This window comes from Rhinolophus ferrumequinum, chromosome X, assembly GCF_004115265.2.
Source record: "Rhinolophus ferrumequinum isolate MPI-CBG mRhiFer1 chromosome X, mRhiFer1_v1.p, whole genome shotgun sequence".
NCBI lineage: Eukaryota > Metazoa > Chordata > Mammalia > Chiroptera > Rhinolophidae > Rhinolophus > Rhinolophus ferrumequinum.
The window spans coordinates 119,795,449-119,813,599 of NC_046284.1; the positions used below are offsets into that span (position 1 = coordinate 119,795,449).

Genomic DNA, 18,151 nt, shown 5'->3' on the forward strand with positions numbered 1-18,151 from the left:
GGTGTAGGCTTACCCCAGCCTGCTCCAGTAGGTGACATCTTCTCTTGCGCTCGTGCAATGTCAAAACCAAGAAGCTGACATCTAGCTGGCGGTCACCACACTGCAAACCTTCTCCAGTTTTCACCATTTCTGGCCTGCGTGCGTGCATCTGTGTATAAGCACCGCACGTGTAATTTTTATCGTGTGTCCGTGTATGATCACCTCCACAGGGGAAGGCACAGAAGAACACCCCAAACTTCCCCTCTGCGGGGACACCCACCCCACCCCAGCCCCTGGCAGCCATTTCTACAGTCTTCTCATCTTCGGAGCGCGGTATAAATGGAGCCACACAGTACGTGGTCTTTTGACATCGGCTTGTTGCACCCAGCACATTTCTCTGGAGACTCATCCCGGTTGTGGCGTGTCTCGATAGTTCATTCCTTTTTATTGCTGGGTTTGCAGCCAGGCATGGATGCATCACAGTTTGTTTAGCCAAGCACCCCCTGAAAGACATTTGGAAGTTCCCAGTACCCTGCTATTACAAATAACGCTGCTATTTTCTGTACTGTTTCAAAAGATAACCAGATTTTGTCAGACCCTGATGTAGCTCACACAGGAAGCCCGGTGCGTGTGAAGGACTTATCCCAACCACTATACAGTTCTACTAAAAAGCCTAAACGGGATAAATTGTTCCTCTGGAATTCAGCTGGTTCCTTCTCTTCTTTCTAAGACTAATTTCCCAAACTCTGAACTAATCTATACACATAACTTTTTACCTATAATACGGTGTCTGTCCAGTCATCCGTCCGTGGACATCTGGGTGGCTTCCACTGTGGTTTATTTTCTAAGAGCATTTTATTGCCCACGCCCCCAAAGCTGAAGGTCATCTCTGAAGGAAGGGGGCACCCCTTTTCCATGACCTTCTCCAATACATCACCCACTTACTATCGCAGCTCTGAGCTACTACACAGATCTGAGCTGACGAGCCGGGGACAGAAAGGACACTCAATGCAAACTGCTCAATCTTTTGTCGGGCGGAGCTTCTAATACAAGGAAATCAGGAGGGTAACGGTGATTTTTGACAACGGACAGCCCCCTGCTCCCAAGTCACCAATGACAGAGGGCCTCAGGGCAGTGTCTGTTCTACTCATGGACAGTCCAAACTGGCTGGATTTACGAAGCACTCTTTTACGGGCCCCACGTCACCTGGTGCCTTTTCAGAGGGAAACTCCTCCCCCTCTACGTCTAATAAACAATGTGATGTTTCCTTGGAAACTCTTGGCAGTGCCCGGGATTCCTCAGTCCTATACCCACTCTTACAGAGACCTCCACTAGTTCACCCGTGGCAGGCGGGCTTTCTCTTATCAAAACAGGTTTCTTTCCCACCTTGTCCCAGGAGGCGGCTGCACTGACATGTATGACTTTTATACTGCTAGGTATTCTTCCCGGGAAGTAAAACCTGCGTGTATTTTGAATAGGAACAATCTCTTAGCTCTGCGCCTGGGCTCGGCTGTGCGGACAAAAAGCCACCTAAATCCAACCCTAACTCTGCTGCCCTAACCACACAGGAAATTAGACAAAAGCATCACAGCCACAAAGGTATATACCTGGCCAGGAGATCTTGTCACAGAATCTCCTCGAGACGAATGAGAAATGTCCTCTAAGTTCCGTTTTAAATCTCGCCAGTCGGGCGCAATACAGAACAATTCACTCCCTTCCTTATTTGCAAGGATGATACGTAACAAAACCGCGTGTACAGTACGTGAAGCAAAGGACACGTGCCTAATTCTACTCAGCTAGTCAGGTTTAGGAAAACAGCACCCGTCCAACGTGAACACTTTAATTTTTGAAAGCCACTGACGCCCCTCTCGGAATAATGCATATATGGTAATGTGAATGGAAGCAATAAATACGTCTAATAAATTGGCGTCTCAACCACGGATCACAGCCAATCAGAAAATACATTCCAGCGTGTAAGGAGTTTACGACCGTACTCAGAGGTCTTTAAATCCTCACGGCGAAGAAAGAAGGTCATCAGCCTGCCAATTTGTGATAGAGGACAAATGAATTTTGACCATCTATTGCTATACGAAGCTCCTTTTATTATCTTAAAATGTTTGCAATGACAGCTATCGGGGAGACACAGCCTGGTAACATACCCGCGCCTGACAAAAATCAGCGGAATCAGTTGGTCACTTGCCCTTCTTTTTTATCGTTCCAGTCAGCACCTGCCTGTGCTCCGTGGTGGGCTGTCGGTCACAGAAGCCGAGGTGGGAAGATGCTTCCCCAGGTTTCTGATGACCTGAGTACCTGGGGTGGGTGGGCAAGCGCTCGGCGTTTCAGCATCTGCCTTACCTTGGGTCCCGCCAGCAGGAGCTCTGCCATCTGTCCAGAATCCTGCACAGATGGGCACATGTGTGCCCAGAAGTTCGGTCTTATCCACAGGAGGGCCGGCCGGCTACAGAGTTTTCTATTTTTACACCGAAAGTTGCACTGCTGAAGGAGCCAGTGTGCCGATGGGTCTCTCTCACTCAGCAGTCCTGGGCAAAAGTCACGGCTGGCGGAAACTGGGACCCCGTGCGGGTCCAAGAAGGCTAATTTTAAACCTGAAGAGGAAGCGTAAAGCTTCATCCATATCCTGTAGATACATCTGCCGGGGCTAATGGCCTTTTACCTACTTTCCAATATGCTCGGTGCTACGAGCACAAATTGGTTCTGAAACTCAAACCAAGGCTACAAACCACCGATGTTTATGGAGCGCTCCGCAGTGAGATGGAAAAGGATGTGGTGACTTCTGATAAAGTGAAACCTACACTGACACACAACCCAGCAATCCCACTCCCAGACATCGACCCATGAGAAACAAAAACCTGTGTTCACCCAAGAGAAAACCTGGACACACGTTTCCAGTAGCTTTAGTTGCAATCGTCAAAACCTGGAAACAACTCAAATGTTCTCCCACAAGAGAATGGACAGTCAACTTCCACGTATCCTTAAAACGGAATACTACTGAGCAATATAGAACTACAGTGGTTCCCCCTTTATCCGCAGAGGACACGTTCCGAGACCCCCAGTGGCTGCCCGAAACCGCAGATAGTACCAAGCCCGACACGTACCGTGTTTTTTCCTGTATGTACATGTCCATCAGAAAGTTCAATTTATAAATTAGGTACAGTAAGAGATGAACAACAATGAAACTAAAATACTAGGTTGGTGCAAAAGTAACTGCGGTTTACAGGGTTAAAAATAATTGCCAAAACCGTAATTACATTTGCACCAACCTAATAAAACTACTTTAACAATAGAACGTAGTAAAAGTTATGTGACTACGCTCTCTCTCTCTCTCTCTCAAAGCATCTTATTGTACTATATGTACACGCAGCATGGATATGCTGAACAAAGGGATATTTCATGCCCTGCTCAGGATGGCGAGAGATTTCATCGCGTTACTCAGAACGGTGCACCATTTAAAACTGACCAGTGGTTTCCTTCTGGAATTTTCCATTTAAGAGTTTCAGACCACGGTTGACAGTGGGTGACTGAAACCTCGGAAAGCAAAACCGCGGATAAGGGACTACTCTATATGGTTGGGTGAAGGCCATGGAAGAACCCAAGGTGATCTGAATTCTGCCTCTTGGGGGCAGCCGAGGAATGAAATAAGTCCATTGTCGAGATCCTTTCCTGAGACTAAAGAGATGCGATGTGACTACCGTTAACACTCAGGAAAGTGTTGTCTTCAGTGAGCGTGTCCTGCCTTCACTGAGACAGTAAGTGTTCCACGGTGAGTCTCTCACTCGAAGCCCCAGGCATCCTAGCCGAGACAAGTGCTGAGTGGCGTGAAGAGAGACACAGGTGGACTCAGGAGGACCGACAGGAACGGCATCTGCTGGCTCCTGAGCAGAAAAGCAGGGCTCTCTCCCTGCTCAGGTGGCTGGGACCAGGGACACCTGTGGTTCCACAAAACTTGTCCCTCCCTGCACCCAGGAAGGTGGGGTGGACGTTCTGGGTCTACCCCTGGTTGGCGAGGCAGAGTACAGATCTGTCTCCCTCACTGCCAGGTCACCACCCACCAGCCGTCTCCCTCTTTTCCATCCCCACTGCCTTCTCCACACAACACAACGACTAACGTCAGACGTGATGACACAGAGCCTACTGGCACCTTCCAGTGGAGAAAGCCAGACGGGGAGAAATCAGGAGCCCATCACCTGCCGGAATCCAGGTCTTATTGTTAATAATTCTGAAGGTGGTGAAGGGGAGAACACATGCGCCTGGAGAGCAACCATGATCAAGGGACGTGTTTTCCATCTTCGAGCTAGAAAAGAGACTAACAGACTGAGGAGAAGGTATTCCTTGCACTTGGTGGGAGCTCAATATCTGCGGTACCAAAACTTTAGGATTTGAGACAGATGTATCAAACCATCCCCAAACGAACACTGAAAACATGAGGCATTTCTTCTCTCCCTTCTCCTTTTGCAAATGTCCGTGTGGGGAACTCAATTCCAGGGGAACAGTCAACATAGAGGAAAGCGCCGTCATCTCTTCCTTAATCCCTGCTCAACACATGGAGTCGTACCCTCAGGAGTCTGACAAACGAGGAGTGGAGTTCAGCTGACGTACATAAAATCTACACTGACGAAATTCTATACTTTGTCGCCTCCCCACTATTCTCCTCAGTCGCCTGGTTACAGAAACTATCAACAAACAGAAGACAAACGTTACCCAACACCAAATAAGGAAGTCTGGCCTTTCTGGGGGACGGATGCAAAGTTCTGTGTTTATTCCAAGAGGCTAGTAACTCACGCCCCAGGGCCCCAGGGCCCAGCCACGGGCAGAACCCTAGCGAAGCTGTCCTCTCACCCCCTTTATGTTTCCTGAGCTTCACAATCATGGGAAACAGCATTTCACCTACTGATGTGTTCCCACATGTTGAGTGTGCGTCTGCCTTCGTGTTACCTTCGTGCGGAGCTGTTGGTACAAGGAAAGCATCTCGAATTCAGTGTCCTGATTCCGCACAGGGGTGGATGTTTCATGAGCAAACATCGCTGGGCCTTTGTCAGTTCTGTGACAGGACAGGACCTGTGCTCTGGGGAAGCAACGTGCTCCGGTTCCCAGATGAGGGTACAAGAGATTTGGAAGCCATTTCCGTGATTTACGATTCTGTGTATCAATTTCTTGCACGGTGTGGTGGCAACAGCTAATCCAAACGACCTAATCTCTAGGTAGAACGAATATGCACTTTCCTACATTCGGGTCCCAGGTGACGGAGATGCAGGCTTGGAGGGGGAGAGGTGTTTGTTCATCACGTGCTACCTGCCCAATGTATTTTGCCACTTTTGCTCAGGGTGAACATTTCTCGCAGCGAAGGTGAGGTTCCGACGGAGAAAATGAGCCGTTCAAGGCTCAGCGCTCGAGCCTTTCAGTCTGGCCGCCCCACCTGACCCTTCTACGTGGACTCACAGAGAGCCCAAACCCCGGCTGGTTGACCCCCAACCCCAGCACATGCACCTGTGGGAGGTGGGACCTGGAAATTGGTTTCTTTCTTGACGAATCAAGTGGCAGAATATGTACAACACGATGCCAAGTGTATAAAGCTTAAACGCGCACGAAGCCAGTATTACGGGTTCCATCATGTTGCCGCTCCCTCCAAACTCAGTCGAGGTCCTCCCCCCAGCACATCTCAGCATGTGACTTCGTTGGGAAACAGAGACTCACTGCACAGGTACTCAGTTAGGATGAGGTCACCCGGGAGAACGATGAGCCCCAATCCAATCCACAGCGTCTTTACAGAAAGGCGAAATGTGACAAATTGGGGCAGATATTCATGCACACGGGAGACCGCCCTGTGATGAGGAAGGCTGATACGGGGTGGGGGTCGGGGGATGGATGGGGGATGTATCTATAAGCCCAGAAACGCCCGCAAACCACCAGAAGCGGAGGGAGAGGCATGGAACAGAAACAGAAGCCCTCACAGCCTTCGGGGAGAACCACCCCTGCCCACACCTTGATTTCGGACTTCCACCCTCCAGAACGAAGAGACCGCGTAACTCTGCTTAAGCCACCGCAGTCTGGTGTACTTTGTCACAGCAGCCCCAGGAAACGCGTACACCTTTACTTGGCAGTGCTCAGGAAACCCTCCCTGTGCAGCAAATGCACGGGGATAAAAACCACTAAATCCAGGAAGGTAGGCATGCCCGAGGAGTCAGACAGGCCCCAGAAGACTCGAAGACAGGGGTCCCCACTGCACTGGCAATAGCTTACTTCTTAAGGTTGGGTGGACAGGTGGGTACAAGGACGTTACTTCATTAAGGTCATTTTGCGCATCTCAAATTAAATGCTTTCCGGTTTGAAAAGTTAAAAAAGGAATCCTAACTTCAGAAATTAATGTAAAATTAATTAAGTGACTAGACAAAGGATTAAGAGCCAAGACTTTTAACACAGTGCCCATGAGCAATTCTGTAAACTGGGCTTAGGCGCCGCTCTTGGGGTGGCCCTAATATTGTATAACGGGGACATGAAGGCTCAGGGATGTCACAGGACTCGTTTGAGGATCCTATTCGTCTGTGACAAAGCTTCAGTCCAGACCCCTGGCTCCAGGGCACCCTTCAGTCCCCTCCCTTCCCTGCTCCCTAAGGCAGCAGCTGCTAAACACGAGGTCCATTCTGTCACAGCAGGGAATATGCGCTTGGCCTGTTCATTCTGTATCATAAAGGAAACGCTTGGTCACAATCCAAAGTATTGGAAGAAACCAGAACTAATCCTAAATTTTAGAAAATTGGGTAGGGCCCATTTGGGGTGGCAGGTGGAGGACACTCAGTAAATCAGGTCCTAAACCTAAGAGTTTCCTATCGACACCCCAGTCCATAAACACTCTCCTTCATGCCGCCCAGGCACGAGATGGCCCCAGAACCTTCTCGCCAACCCCTTGTCCTTTGCTCTTCTTTTTCTAGAGCATGGTTTTTCCACCAACGGTTGGTGGCCGTTTAGTACAGCCTATTGAAGGACAGTTTCCTGTGGACAGAAAAGCAGCCCTCTTACCTGACTCCTGGAGATAGCGATACACCAGGAAATTCACCTCGTCACTGGTTATGCTCATCTTAGCCTCACCTCGCGGCGATGAGGTCTTGACAAAGCGGGAGCCACCGTCTGGGAGAAAGGCGAGAGGAGAAAGCAGAGAGCTTTGAAATACTGCCCAGATATATGCTTTTCCCGCATTCTTTTTGAGACGGTAGAGAAAAAATGACCACAATGTTATACCCACAAAGGTAATTCATGCCTGATTCATACTATAGTGTGTGATTGCATGATTACATAAACATTTTGAATTACACACACACACACACACACACAAACCATACATCCCGGTGAAATGTTTCCCCCCAAATAAGAAACACTGGTGTGTTTTATAAGGCTGGGATACAGCAGTTAGGCACAAACCCTACTGAAGACGACAAAATTCAGGGGCAACAGAAAACAGAAACAAACCCTGACTTTTTATTCAATAAACATCACACGCGTACACGTTCAGACCACACTGTGCTCGGAAACGAGCTTGAACGGACTCGTGCAGCCTACGACAGGTAGCTTAGACATCTGTCCATCCAGACAGACGGAGATGATTGATAGGACCCGCAGTCATGTCAGCAGGACACCTTTGACTCGTACGAGTTTAAATGACACCCTCGACGGTCACTCCACCATTCGGGCATCCAACAGAACTGAAAAGGACGCAGACGTCAGCGAGGACACACGTAACGGTATATGTCACCTTGCCATCGTTCTATAAAGAGGCCAGGTCTCAGGAAGCCACAGCAAGGAAGTAGAGAACCTCCATGTTTTGTATTTTGCTTCGGTCTGGCTAGGGGTTCGAGTACCTGGAAGGCAGGTGGAAACTTGGGGTGGCGGGGACACGATGGTGACAAGTATGGGAGCCTCTGTGTCTGAGGCAGCCAGGAAGGCAGTGATTTTCTTCCCTGTGACCCTCGTTAGACATAGGCACAAAGACAACACTGGTCAGTGCAAGAGGATAACTCCTTTGTACACAAGACAAACCAGTGTACAACAGCCAAGTGCAACAACCAAGAATGGCCAGAGTCTTTCGGTCATGTCACCAACCCCAAGCACTTTGGGCTGCTAGGGACATGTGTTCAGAGACCATGTACTACATTTTCAGCCATCTTTATCGGTAGCAAAACTTTTATCACTGAATGAGAATTAAGTGTGTATTTGTTTAGAAAAAGATAAAAGGACAAAGTACAGATTCAAGTTGGCTGTTGTAAGGGATACACCCTACACCTAGGACCCTGAGTCCCACCCTGTGATAAGTGTGTGCGCAGGACTCGTGACTTGCTTCTATCCCGTAGGACATGTCAAAAGAGGTGGATGCCCTTTCCTCGGTGAGATGACATTCTGTGGCCAAGAGCAGATGTCACTCCCGTAATGATTAGACATTATATAAGATGTTGTCTGAGTGGACTGGGGGGTCACATTCTCCTGCTGGTCTTGGAGATGAAAGATGCCACCACATGAACTGTCCAGGGAACTAGGAGGCAGCCTCCAGGGTTCAGTGAGCCCCAGTCCTCCAACGGAAATTATGCCAACAACGTGCACTTGGGAGGTCCCCCACCCAGGGTGCAAATAAGGATGCAGCCCAGCCAGCACCTTGACTGCCTCCTCGTGACACCTGAGCCAAGGACCCCGTGCCTAGACTCCTGACCCAGGGTAACTGCGAGGTAATAAATGTGTTGCTTCCAAATGCTGGAATTTATGAGAACTGGTTAGGCGGCGATGGGTTCACTAATAGTTGCCTCGTGGGTCATTCCAGTTCTCACTTCGTAGCCCTAACAAGGTTTTATTGTGTAGTTACCAGACTTTTGCCACTCCAGAACTCTTATCTTCTTTACTTAATGGGGTGAAAGTTCTGTACTTTAGTACACATCAAAAGGAACATTTGACAGTCAAAATACAAATGTGTGCTGAAATTTCTGCTTGAACTCTGGGGGTTCACGTGTAAGACAGCATTAGAAAAACACTAGAGACTAAATAAGAAGCTATGAAATCAGAGCATCACCAGATGAAAAAAAAACACCCACATTATTTAACGGGGGAGAAAGTACACAACAAAAATACATACTACAGAATACTGAAGCTCTAAGCAGACATTTGGTGATTGTCAGGTGCTACACTAATGATGACAACTGAGTTGCAAAAACAAATTTAGAGTTTCTCTCTACAGTGAATGATGGGGCCAGTGGGAGGTGCTAAGCTCAGGAAGGTGGGGCCCTCATGAAAGGGATGAGTGTCCTTATAAAGGAAACCCCAGGAAGCATTCCCTCTTTTTGCCATGTGCCGACACGTGAGAAGAGGGCATCTAGGAACCAGGAAGCAGACCCTCACCACACACTGAATCTGCTCGTGCCTTGATCTTGGACTTCCTAGCCTCTAGAGGAACTCTTCCCAGCCCACAGTTCCTCTAACTGTGAGGAACGCACGTCTGCTGTTTAAGCCATGCAGTCTGTGGTACTGTTGTTATAGGCAGCCTGAACTGACTCAGGCACAACCCCTTTGCCTTTCATTCTGTCATGTCGGGTATCTAGAAATAGTACAATTTAACTAACAGGGTCTCTCAGCCTCGGTCCCGTGGACATTGGGGCTGGATGATTCTGTTATGGGGCTGTCCTGGTCAGCAGTATTTCTGGCCTCTACTAGATGCCAGGACAATGTCCCCCCACCCCCTTCAGTTGTGGTGATCAACAAAGCTGATTGCCAAATGTTCCAAATTGCCAAAGTGCCGCTGGCTGAGAACAACTGCTGCAGAGAACGAATAAGCATTCTACGTCTGAAATGAATGGCATTTATAAAGCTAAAAGGTAACGTGGAGCTACCACAGACGCCTTGTAACGAAAAGGCTGAGCTACAGAAATCGATCATTTCAAGGCACCAGAGAGCTGGGTTTTTCAAATCGTCTACGTAAAATCATTCTACAACACTGTCAGCATTTTCTTAAGAAAATTCAATGCTGGTTTTTGTCTTTTCTGCATCCAGATCTTTCTTGTTGTTTTCTAACACGAAGTCTCCCAATACATACAGACGCTATGCCTGTCCCCAGAGCCTGGTACCCACTCCCCACCCCACGATGGAATACACTCGGGCGTCTGTGCGTATGTTCCCACAGGACTATGGAGAACGAGAATACAAGATCCTCCAGGTCTTTATGCATTAGCCCTTCTCCAAGTAGGAAAGCTTCTATTTAAGCTCTGGCTCTGCTTTCTGAGCAGAGATTCATTTTCTGTCCAAATTTACAAGTTAGAACCCAAGGATCAGAAGGCTTGCCCCAGCGTCTGAGCAATGCGCTCGACGGTGCTGGTGCTTGTTTCGCTGGGTCAATTTCCCTTGGTTGACTCAAATGAGTAGAACAGCTAATCTTCAGTCGGCAAAAAGTACAGTTTTAGACAAACCTCGCCAAAATCGACTCGTAAGGTTAGCAAATAGTTACCTATCCTCTTTCCTGCAGGACGAGACCTACACTTCACAGAAAGACGTTAGAATAAAACCCTGTTTTGTTTTGTTTTGTTTCTCTGTTGTTGTTGTTGTTGTTTCAATCAGGGTTTTAGGTTGTTGCTGCACAATTTCGCGTAAAGAAATGTGCTGGCATTAGACTGGTATTTCAGAGTTCGGCGGCTGCGGGAAGCTCTCTCGTTGGTGGGGGGGACAATCCTGACCACAAAATTTCTGGTTTGAGTGACAGGGAAGACATTTTGTGCCACTCCTGTCACCTGCCTGTCTGGGTGCCATTTTCTGAGGAAGACGAGGGAAGGCGGTCCTCGTCCTCTCCACTGGGAAAACCAGTCATCACTTCAAGATCAGGAGAGTCCCCCTCAAACGACACTACTCCTCAAACCCCTCCACTCCTGCCTTTGTTTTAAGACGAATCGGCTCTAAGTGATGGAAGCAAAAACAGGGGACACCACGAGGCAGGTGCCACACAACACGCTCAGCAACAGGAAAGCCAGGGTTCTCCACAGCCCACCGACGCAGACTTACCTTTTGTTTCCCTCTCCCTGCGGTAACTACACACAACACGTAACTCACCACCACCATCAACCACCTTTACGTGTGCAGCTCAGTGGCATTAGGACATTCAGTGCTGTGCCACCATCCATCTCCAGAACTTTCTCACCACCCCACACAGGAACTCTGTCCCCGTGAAACACTAGGTCCCCATTCCTCCCGCCAGCCCCTCACACCCACTCTTCTACCTACTTCTGTCCATAAGAATCGGACTCCTGTAGATACAGGTACCTCCAAAGCCTGCTTTTTAATTTAGCCACTTCCTGTCAAGAAAATGGAACGACCCTGAACGAACGAGAGTTTGGCTTTAAGGAAAAGACATGGCATGCCAAGGCCACACGACATTCTCTGCGGCTCTCATGACCCCATTGTGTCCCCTTTACCTGGTGACAGTTTCCAGAGCCACTCAGCAACCACATGCCTCACACAAGGCCCTGTATTTGCCCGACATGCCCCAGGACAATTCCCGGGGGCCCGTGCTCCCCAGTCCCTGTTGTAAAAGCCTTTCCCTGCACTCACCACCTCAGCCAAAAATAACCATCCCACAGTAACGAGAGAGGGTGAGTCTGCCGCCCCTCACCTCACATTTGGTTCCTGTAGCAAAGACTCAGACCTTGGCAATGAGGCCGCAGGTAAAGTCTTTGAAATGGGAAGGCGGACTGACCTGCTTTGAGGCGTTCTGAGATTACAAATCCTACCACAGCTCCCACCCTTGCAGTGTACGTTATTAAAATAGTACCGACACAGTGCAGTATTTCCTACAAATACCTCTTCAGAAACAAAAGCTCTGTGACAAGGACGAGAAGCTTCCACATTGACGAGAGCCAGCTCCTCATGTCGGAGAAGCACACGTGGATCCTAACATGGTATTTACTGTAGAACGTGTGCATAGGCTTCGGGCCTAGTTTTTCCATGATGAAGGAAAATGAGGTATGAAGAGATGACAGAAAAAATGAGCACCTGCTATGGTTAAGGCATGGTGCTTGGCCATACTACTGTGTTTCCCCGAAAATAAGACCCAGCCGGACCATCAGCTCTAATGCGTCTTTTGGAGCAAAAATTAATATAAGACATGATTTATATTATATTACATTATATTGTATTACCAGGTCTTATATTACATTATATTATATTACGTTCTATAAAACCGGGTCTTATATTAATTTTTGCTCCAAAAGATACATTAGGGTGGATGGTCCTGCTAGGTCTTATTTTTGGGAAAACACGGCAGGAATTAAACATTCTCTGTCTCTGTATCTCTCTCTCTCTCTCTCTCTCACACACACACACACACACACACACACACACACACACACAGTACCAGAATGACTTTGACCTTAAAGAAGTACCAAGTGCGCCCCTGGACTCAGGGCAGGAAGCCGGCCCCTGGGCTAAGGTTCGAAGTGAAATGCCGTCAGTGTCTATCCTGAATTGGCCTGTGTCCTCTCTGCCAAGAAAGATTTTAATGGAAACAGGATGTGGGGCTTTGAAATGCCTGCGCTGGCTGCAACAGAATTAGGGCAAAAAATGGGGAACGCAGGGGGCCACGTGGCTCAGAACCAGACAGCCTCATCTCTCAACATGTTTCCGTCCCCTTCAGGCTCCAGACTGGAGGGCAAGTTCTGTCACTCCGTTTTGTCATCTCCAAATTGAGGATAATAAGGGCTCCTCTATGTGGGAGAGGTTGGGAGGGTTAAAGCCTTTTATATGTACCCCAGAGCAGGCCCCCAGGCGCAGTAGCGACCCAGGACGAGCTAGTTACCTATTATTTCTATTCAGCCAAGTGCACGCATCCCAAAGAGCGACCTGAAAGCGCCTTCTGGAGGGGTGAACAGAACAAACCACCATCGCCCAAATCCGCCCAATGCTGGTCTTCCCAGAAAAGTTAATCAGTGATTTTCAAACATGCAAGCAGCACTTATCCAGCCCATCAAGGAGAGCAGTCTCCCGGCAGGGGCTGTGTGTGGGTACGCATTTTCTAGCAGGCAGAGCTGCAGACGCGCCTTGTGGTCTAACACCGAGCTGGTTTCCGGAATGCCGTCCGAGCCCAGCTCGAGTTCTGAGAACTCCTATGGATGCTTCCTGCCTCTCCACTTCTAGAATAAAAGACGGCTTTTGCGGGCCTGGTAGAGCCTTCTCTGCCTCAAACAGAAGGCAAAAACAAAACAAACAAACAATCAAAGCCCCATAGCTTTCTAATCAGTGCAATTGTGTTTACGTGCTTGCCTGACCCAGTTTTGATTCGAGACACCTTCCATTAGAGTTGGTGCGACAACTTGGAATTAATGACTGCACACACAAAAAACATCCAGCCACCGTGACTTCAAGCCATCATGTTGAAGAAGATGAGTGCAGGCTGATGTGGCATGGCTGGGGTTGCCCCTGAAAAGTATTCCAGCATAAATAATGATTTGGGGTTAAAGCTGTCGAGAGACGGAAGGGAAAGTTATTTATAGCATTTCTCCTCTTGATGATTTCATTTCAAGGTGGCAAAAGCTCCCATTCACCACGGTTCCCTTGGCAAAAGAGTTAGAAATTTAGTCACAAGAGAAAGGTTGATGAACAGTTTCATTTTCCTTAGCATTTACTTATAGGACGTCATGTGCTATCATTCTCTGGGAAGGCAGAGTACTGCTCCCAAACAACAGAAACTTAATTGCCCGTTAATTATCTTAAAAGATACAAGCACAAGAGCTTACTGGGGAGTTGGCACTGGTAAAGACAGAAAAGGCAAGGGAGTTACTTGCCTATGGAGAGAGTTTCTCGTTCTGAAAGACTGAGAGAGGCACACGTGGAGGAAAGGGAGGGCAAAAATGGTGCTGATCCCGTAGTATTCGAGAGGAAAAAAGTTTCTCTTTTAGTAAGTTGCCCCATTATGAAACGTTTTCGTACAATCTCTTAAACTGGCCCTTTGTATCTCTAGGGATGGAAGAAAGTTTGTCTGGATTCTTGTTTCTGCTATCAGCTTGCTGGCGTTGACCCAGGAAGGCCTCCACTGCTTACAGTAATTCTGGAAAGGCTCAGGTCTTTGGGACTTGTTTCCAGGTTGATTGAGCACTGAGAGCAGAGCAGCTGGAAAATCTGCTCAAAATGACCTCATCCTAAAATGGCACTTTTCCCTTTGTGTTTCTTCACGGACATGACCGAACCCTATGCTGACTGGAAGGCAGTGGGTCTCACCTCCCATCCACTTTCTCCATGACGTTTTTCTCTCTTCAAACATAAACTGCGTTTATTTCACAATCGGTGGTCAGTTGAAGAAGAAATTTTTAATGTAGGTATTACCATTTACGTGTAATCCTTTCTAAAGTCTGCCTGGGGACCAGTTTGTTTTGGACGGAAACAGGCTTGCTTTACATCACGTGGCACATCTCTCTTTCTTCTTTGTAATTGAGCCAATGTATAGCCATTGAAACATCATGTCGTCCAATGACAATATGATTAAATCAATTAAAGCATTTATAGTTTGATCCCCACAACAGGAAAACATACACACAGAAAAGACTGGGGAGGAAATACATGAAAATAGTAACAGTGGCTTCATCTTCATTCTTTTCTTTCATAGGTTTATCTCCATTTACCAGGAGCAAACGTACATTGTTTTATAGTAAGAAAAACATTAAGATTTTCCACTAATCTCAGTCCTATTTATTTACTTGGAATCAAACTGTCCAAATTTATAAAGATAATCAAAGAACTATGATTTTGACCCCAGATGCAGTCCTTAAAAGAATAGTTCACGACTGGGGAAAATGTCCAAGACATACCGCTATATGTGAAAAAAAGGACATCAAGACGGAATGTACATGAATGATGCTAAATTTTGTTTTGCACACACACAGAAATGGAGAGTCCTCTTACCCCTATCTTCGGGATAGATTATATGCAGTGTATGTGTGTGTGTGTGGTTTTTCCAAATCATCTCCTATGAACGTGAACTGTTTTCACGTTCATTAGAAGGTAATTAAAACCTGGCAATGTCTTCGGAAATAATGAGTATGACAGCGGATTCAGTGCTTCTAAGTAGGAAATGAGGCTCAGGGTTGGGGGAGCAGAGGGGAGGGTCTCGTGTTAGAAAACAATGCTGCTCTTCAAGGATTAAAAACCATCCCAGGGGGAGGCATTCAGAAAGGGTCCTTTCTGTGCCCGGCTGCTCTTTTGGGTTAATTAATGGCTGGCTGGGGACTTCATCCAAAACCCGCGTGCACATCAATGGAGGACGCTGACGTGACAGGAAAGGCGTCCAGGCCCCGAGTTGCCTCTGTGCGCCTCCCAAGTGGCCACAGGGTCCTCTCTCAAACTCTCTGTACTCACCACCCTATTTACTCATCGTCTCGGCCTACCCAGGAGGAAGCCTTCCTAAAAATGCTCAACCTGGTAACAGCAAACCACAGCTAAGCAAGTGTGTGTCGCATGAGCCAGACGACGTACATAAGACAAACAGCACCATTTTCCTTTTCTATCCTCCTGCTCTGTACACAACGAAAGGCACGTTCATGTCCCCAAGATTTCATAGCAGGTGGCCTTGGGAGGCAGCCACCGCCTCCACAGAAGAGCAGTTTGCTGCTTTTTCTAATGACTCTGGTTTTAAGCGAACACTTCCAATTAATTTGTAAATTAATTCACAGACTTTAATTATCTTGAAGATTGAGAGGTTGGAAACAGATTCTCCACAACAGGCACTGGGCCCTCACACAAGTTAGAGGCATACATGCACACGGGTTATGAAACCACGAAGACACTAAGATTTTCACCCACCCATGTAGGATTTCCTTTGGCCTGACAATTCCCTTTCCTTCGGTAGGTGGAGTCATAAGCAAGGTCATTTACTCATAGAATGTGGCCTCTGGAGTTTGGAAAAATAAATCTTACGGCTTTCTCTGCAGATACAAAGGCAGATGACTCACCCACCGAGAGGGCCTGGATCTCATAAATCTTGGTGTTACGGCATTTTTTGATGCTTCAATTTAAGTTAAAAAAAAAATTTAGAAAAAAGAAAAACATTCCAACAACATGGATTGACCTAGAGGATATTATGCTGAGTGAAATAAATCAGACAGAGAAAGACAAATACCATACGATCTCACTTATATGTGGAATCTAAAGAACAGAATAAATGAACACACAAAACAGAAATCAGCTCATAGATACAGAGACCAAACTGATGGTTCCTAGAAGGAAGAGGGGTGGGAGGGCTGGGGAAGAAGGTGAAAGGATTAGGAAGTACAAATTGGTAGTTACAAAATAGTCACAGGGATGTGAAATACAGTATGGGGAATATAGTCAATAATGTTGTAAAGACTGTAGAGTGTCAGATGGGCACTGGACTTATCAGGGAGACCACTGCATAGACGGTGTGGATGCCTGACCAATGTGCTAGAAGAATACTGAATGTCAACTGTAATTATATATATATATATAGTCACGGGATATAAAGCATAGCATACAGTACTGTAACAGCTATATAAGATATCAGAGGGGTAGTAGACTGGGGGGCATATCACTTTGTGAGGGGTGTAAAATGTCTAATCATTATGTTGTTTTGTACACCTGAAACTAATAAAAAAATTTAAAAATTCAGAAAAGAAACACAGCATTGCGAACCCACGCATTAGATGACAGTCCGATGATCCTTACCTATGTCAGCAAACGTAGGAACGAAGATTTGTAATGAAATGCTCAGCAGCTTAAATGCCCACAGCCAGAAGACTGATCAGATTTAAAACACAAACTAAAGTACTGCCAGTCGTGATGAGCAGAGTGTGTCAATCTTGGCACTAGTAACATTTGGGACCACATACATCTTTGAGGTGGGACTCTCCCGTGCACTGTAGCATGTTCACCAGCAAACTTGGCCTCTAAACCACCAGATGCCAGTAACCCCTCACCGGAAAAATGTCTCCACTCATGGCTTAAGTTCTGCTGGAAGTGAGCGGGTAGAGGAGGCAGAAACTGCCTCTGGCTGAGAACCCCCGAGTTGGGCAGTTACCCAGGACCATAGTCATTCCCCATTACAGAGCCGAAAGGGCCCTAAATTCCTGAGTCTTGGTCCCCAACATCTGCAATGCCTTTGCGGAAGAACCACAGCTTGGATTCTGTCTCAACTGCATTCTGGGCGTCGCCGAGCTCCACCCTCAGATGTCCACCAACTCAAAAGGCTGCAGTTAGAAGAGGCAGAAATAAAACCGGTGTGTTCCTCTGCCATAGGCCGGTTCTCAGCGCTGCTTCCTTCTGTGAGGCCTGTGAGCTATGAATAGGGTTTACATTTTTCAGCGGTTCCAAAGAGGACCAAGAGTCAAAGTTTGCAACCCATGAAATGGATATAGGAATCCAACGCCAGCGTCCACAAATAAAGTTTTATTGGCACTCAGTCATGTCCGTTCATTTACATATGATTGACAGCTGCTTTCACACTCCAAACGCAGAGCTGATTGGCTGCAACTCTCAGAGACCCTCGGGCCCACAAGGCCTGAACCACCCACTCTCTGGCCGTGACAGGAAATCTGTGACGACCCTGCTCTCCCGAAGATCTTCCCGTTGGTTGCTTCATTAGAGAACAAGTGGCTTCCTACTTGTTCCTTGTCGCTTCCTGGCTTGAAATTTTCCTGTCTGATCACCTGAAGGCCAGGCCCCCAAATGTGGAAGTTCCTGGTGTAAACACACCCACCACTTTTAAACTGACAGCCAAGAAAACACCACTGTCAAGGTCTGCTGGGAGCGGCTTTCACAGGAGGGCACGTGTTGAAACCCAGGCAGTCTGATGGGCGCACATCCTGGCCCCCTTTCTGGGGTACAGCGCCCAGAACAGAGAACGGGTGTCTGACTTACAGTGATTCCCACCCCGCGATACACCGTAGGTGCGGTGGTAGGTGGGCAGCAGAGTGAAGCTGGCCAGCCTGACCTCTAACGTCCATTTGCGTATATAAACTACAAAATCCATTCATCTATGAAGCAAGACACCCATGCCTGACACACAGCAGGAATTCACCATGTGCTCCATTCAATTCAACTGAAGCTTATGTTCCCTAAGGACAGAATCCATACCCAATCAAAACAGCGACCAGCAACTGACCTCCTCTCTCATCTTCCCTCTGACACTCAGAAT

The 18,151-nt window shown here is 47.5% G+C and overlaps 1 protein-coding gene across 1 annotated transcript in view; it reads right to left on the minus strand.

The window, feature by feature from the left end:
• TBL1X (transducin beta like 1 X-linked) overlaps positions 1-18,151 on the minus strand; it is a 179,880-nt gene that overhangs the window by 41,767 nt on the left and 119,962 nt on the right. The window contains exon 5 of the mRNA XM_033104859.1: positions 7,015-7,122. Within this exon, the coding sequence (XP_032960750.1) occupies positions 7,015-7,072 (58 nt within the window). The 5' untranslated portion in view covers positions 7,073-7,122. The remainder of the gene's footprint in view (positions 1-7,014; positions 7,123-18,151) is intronic.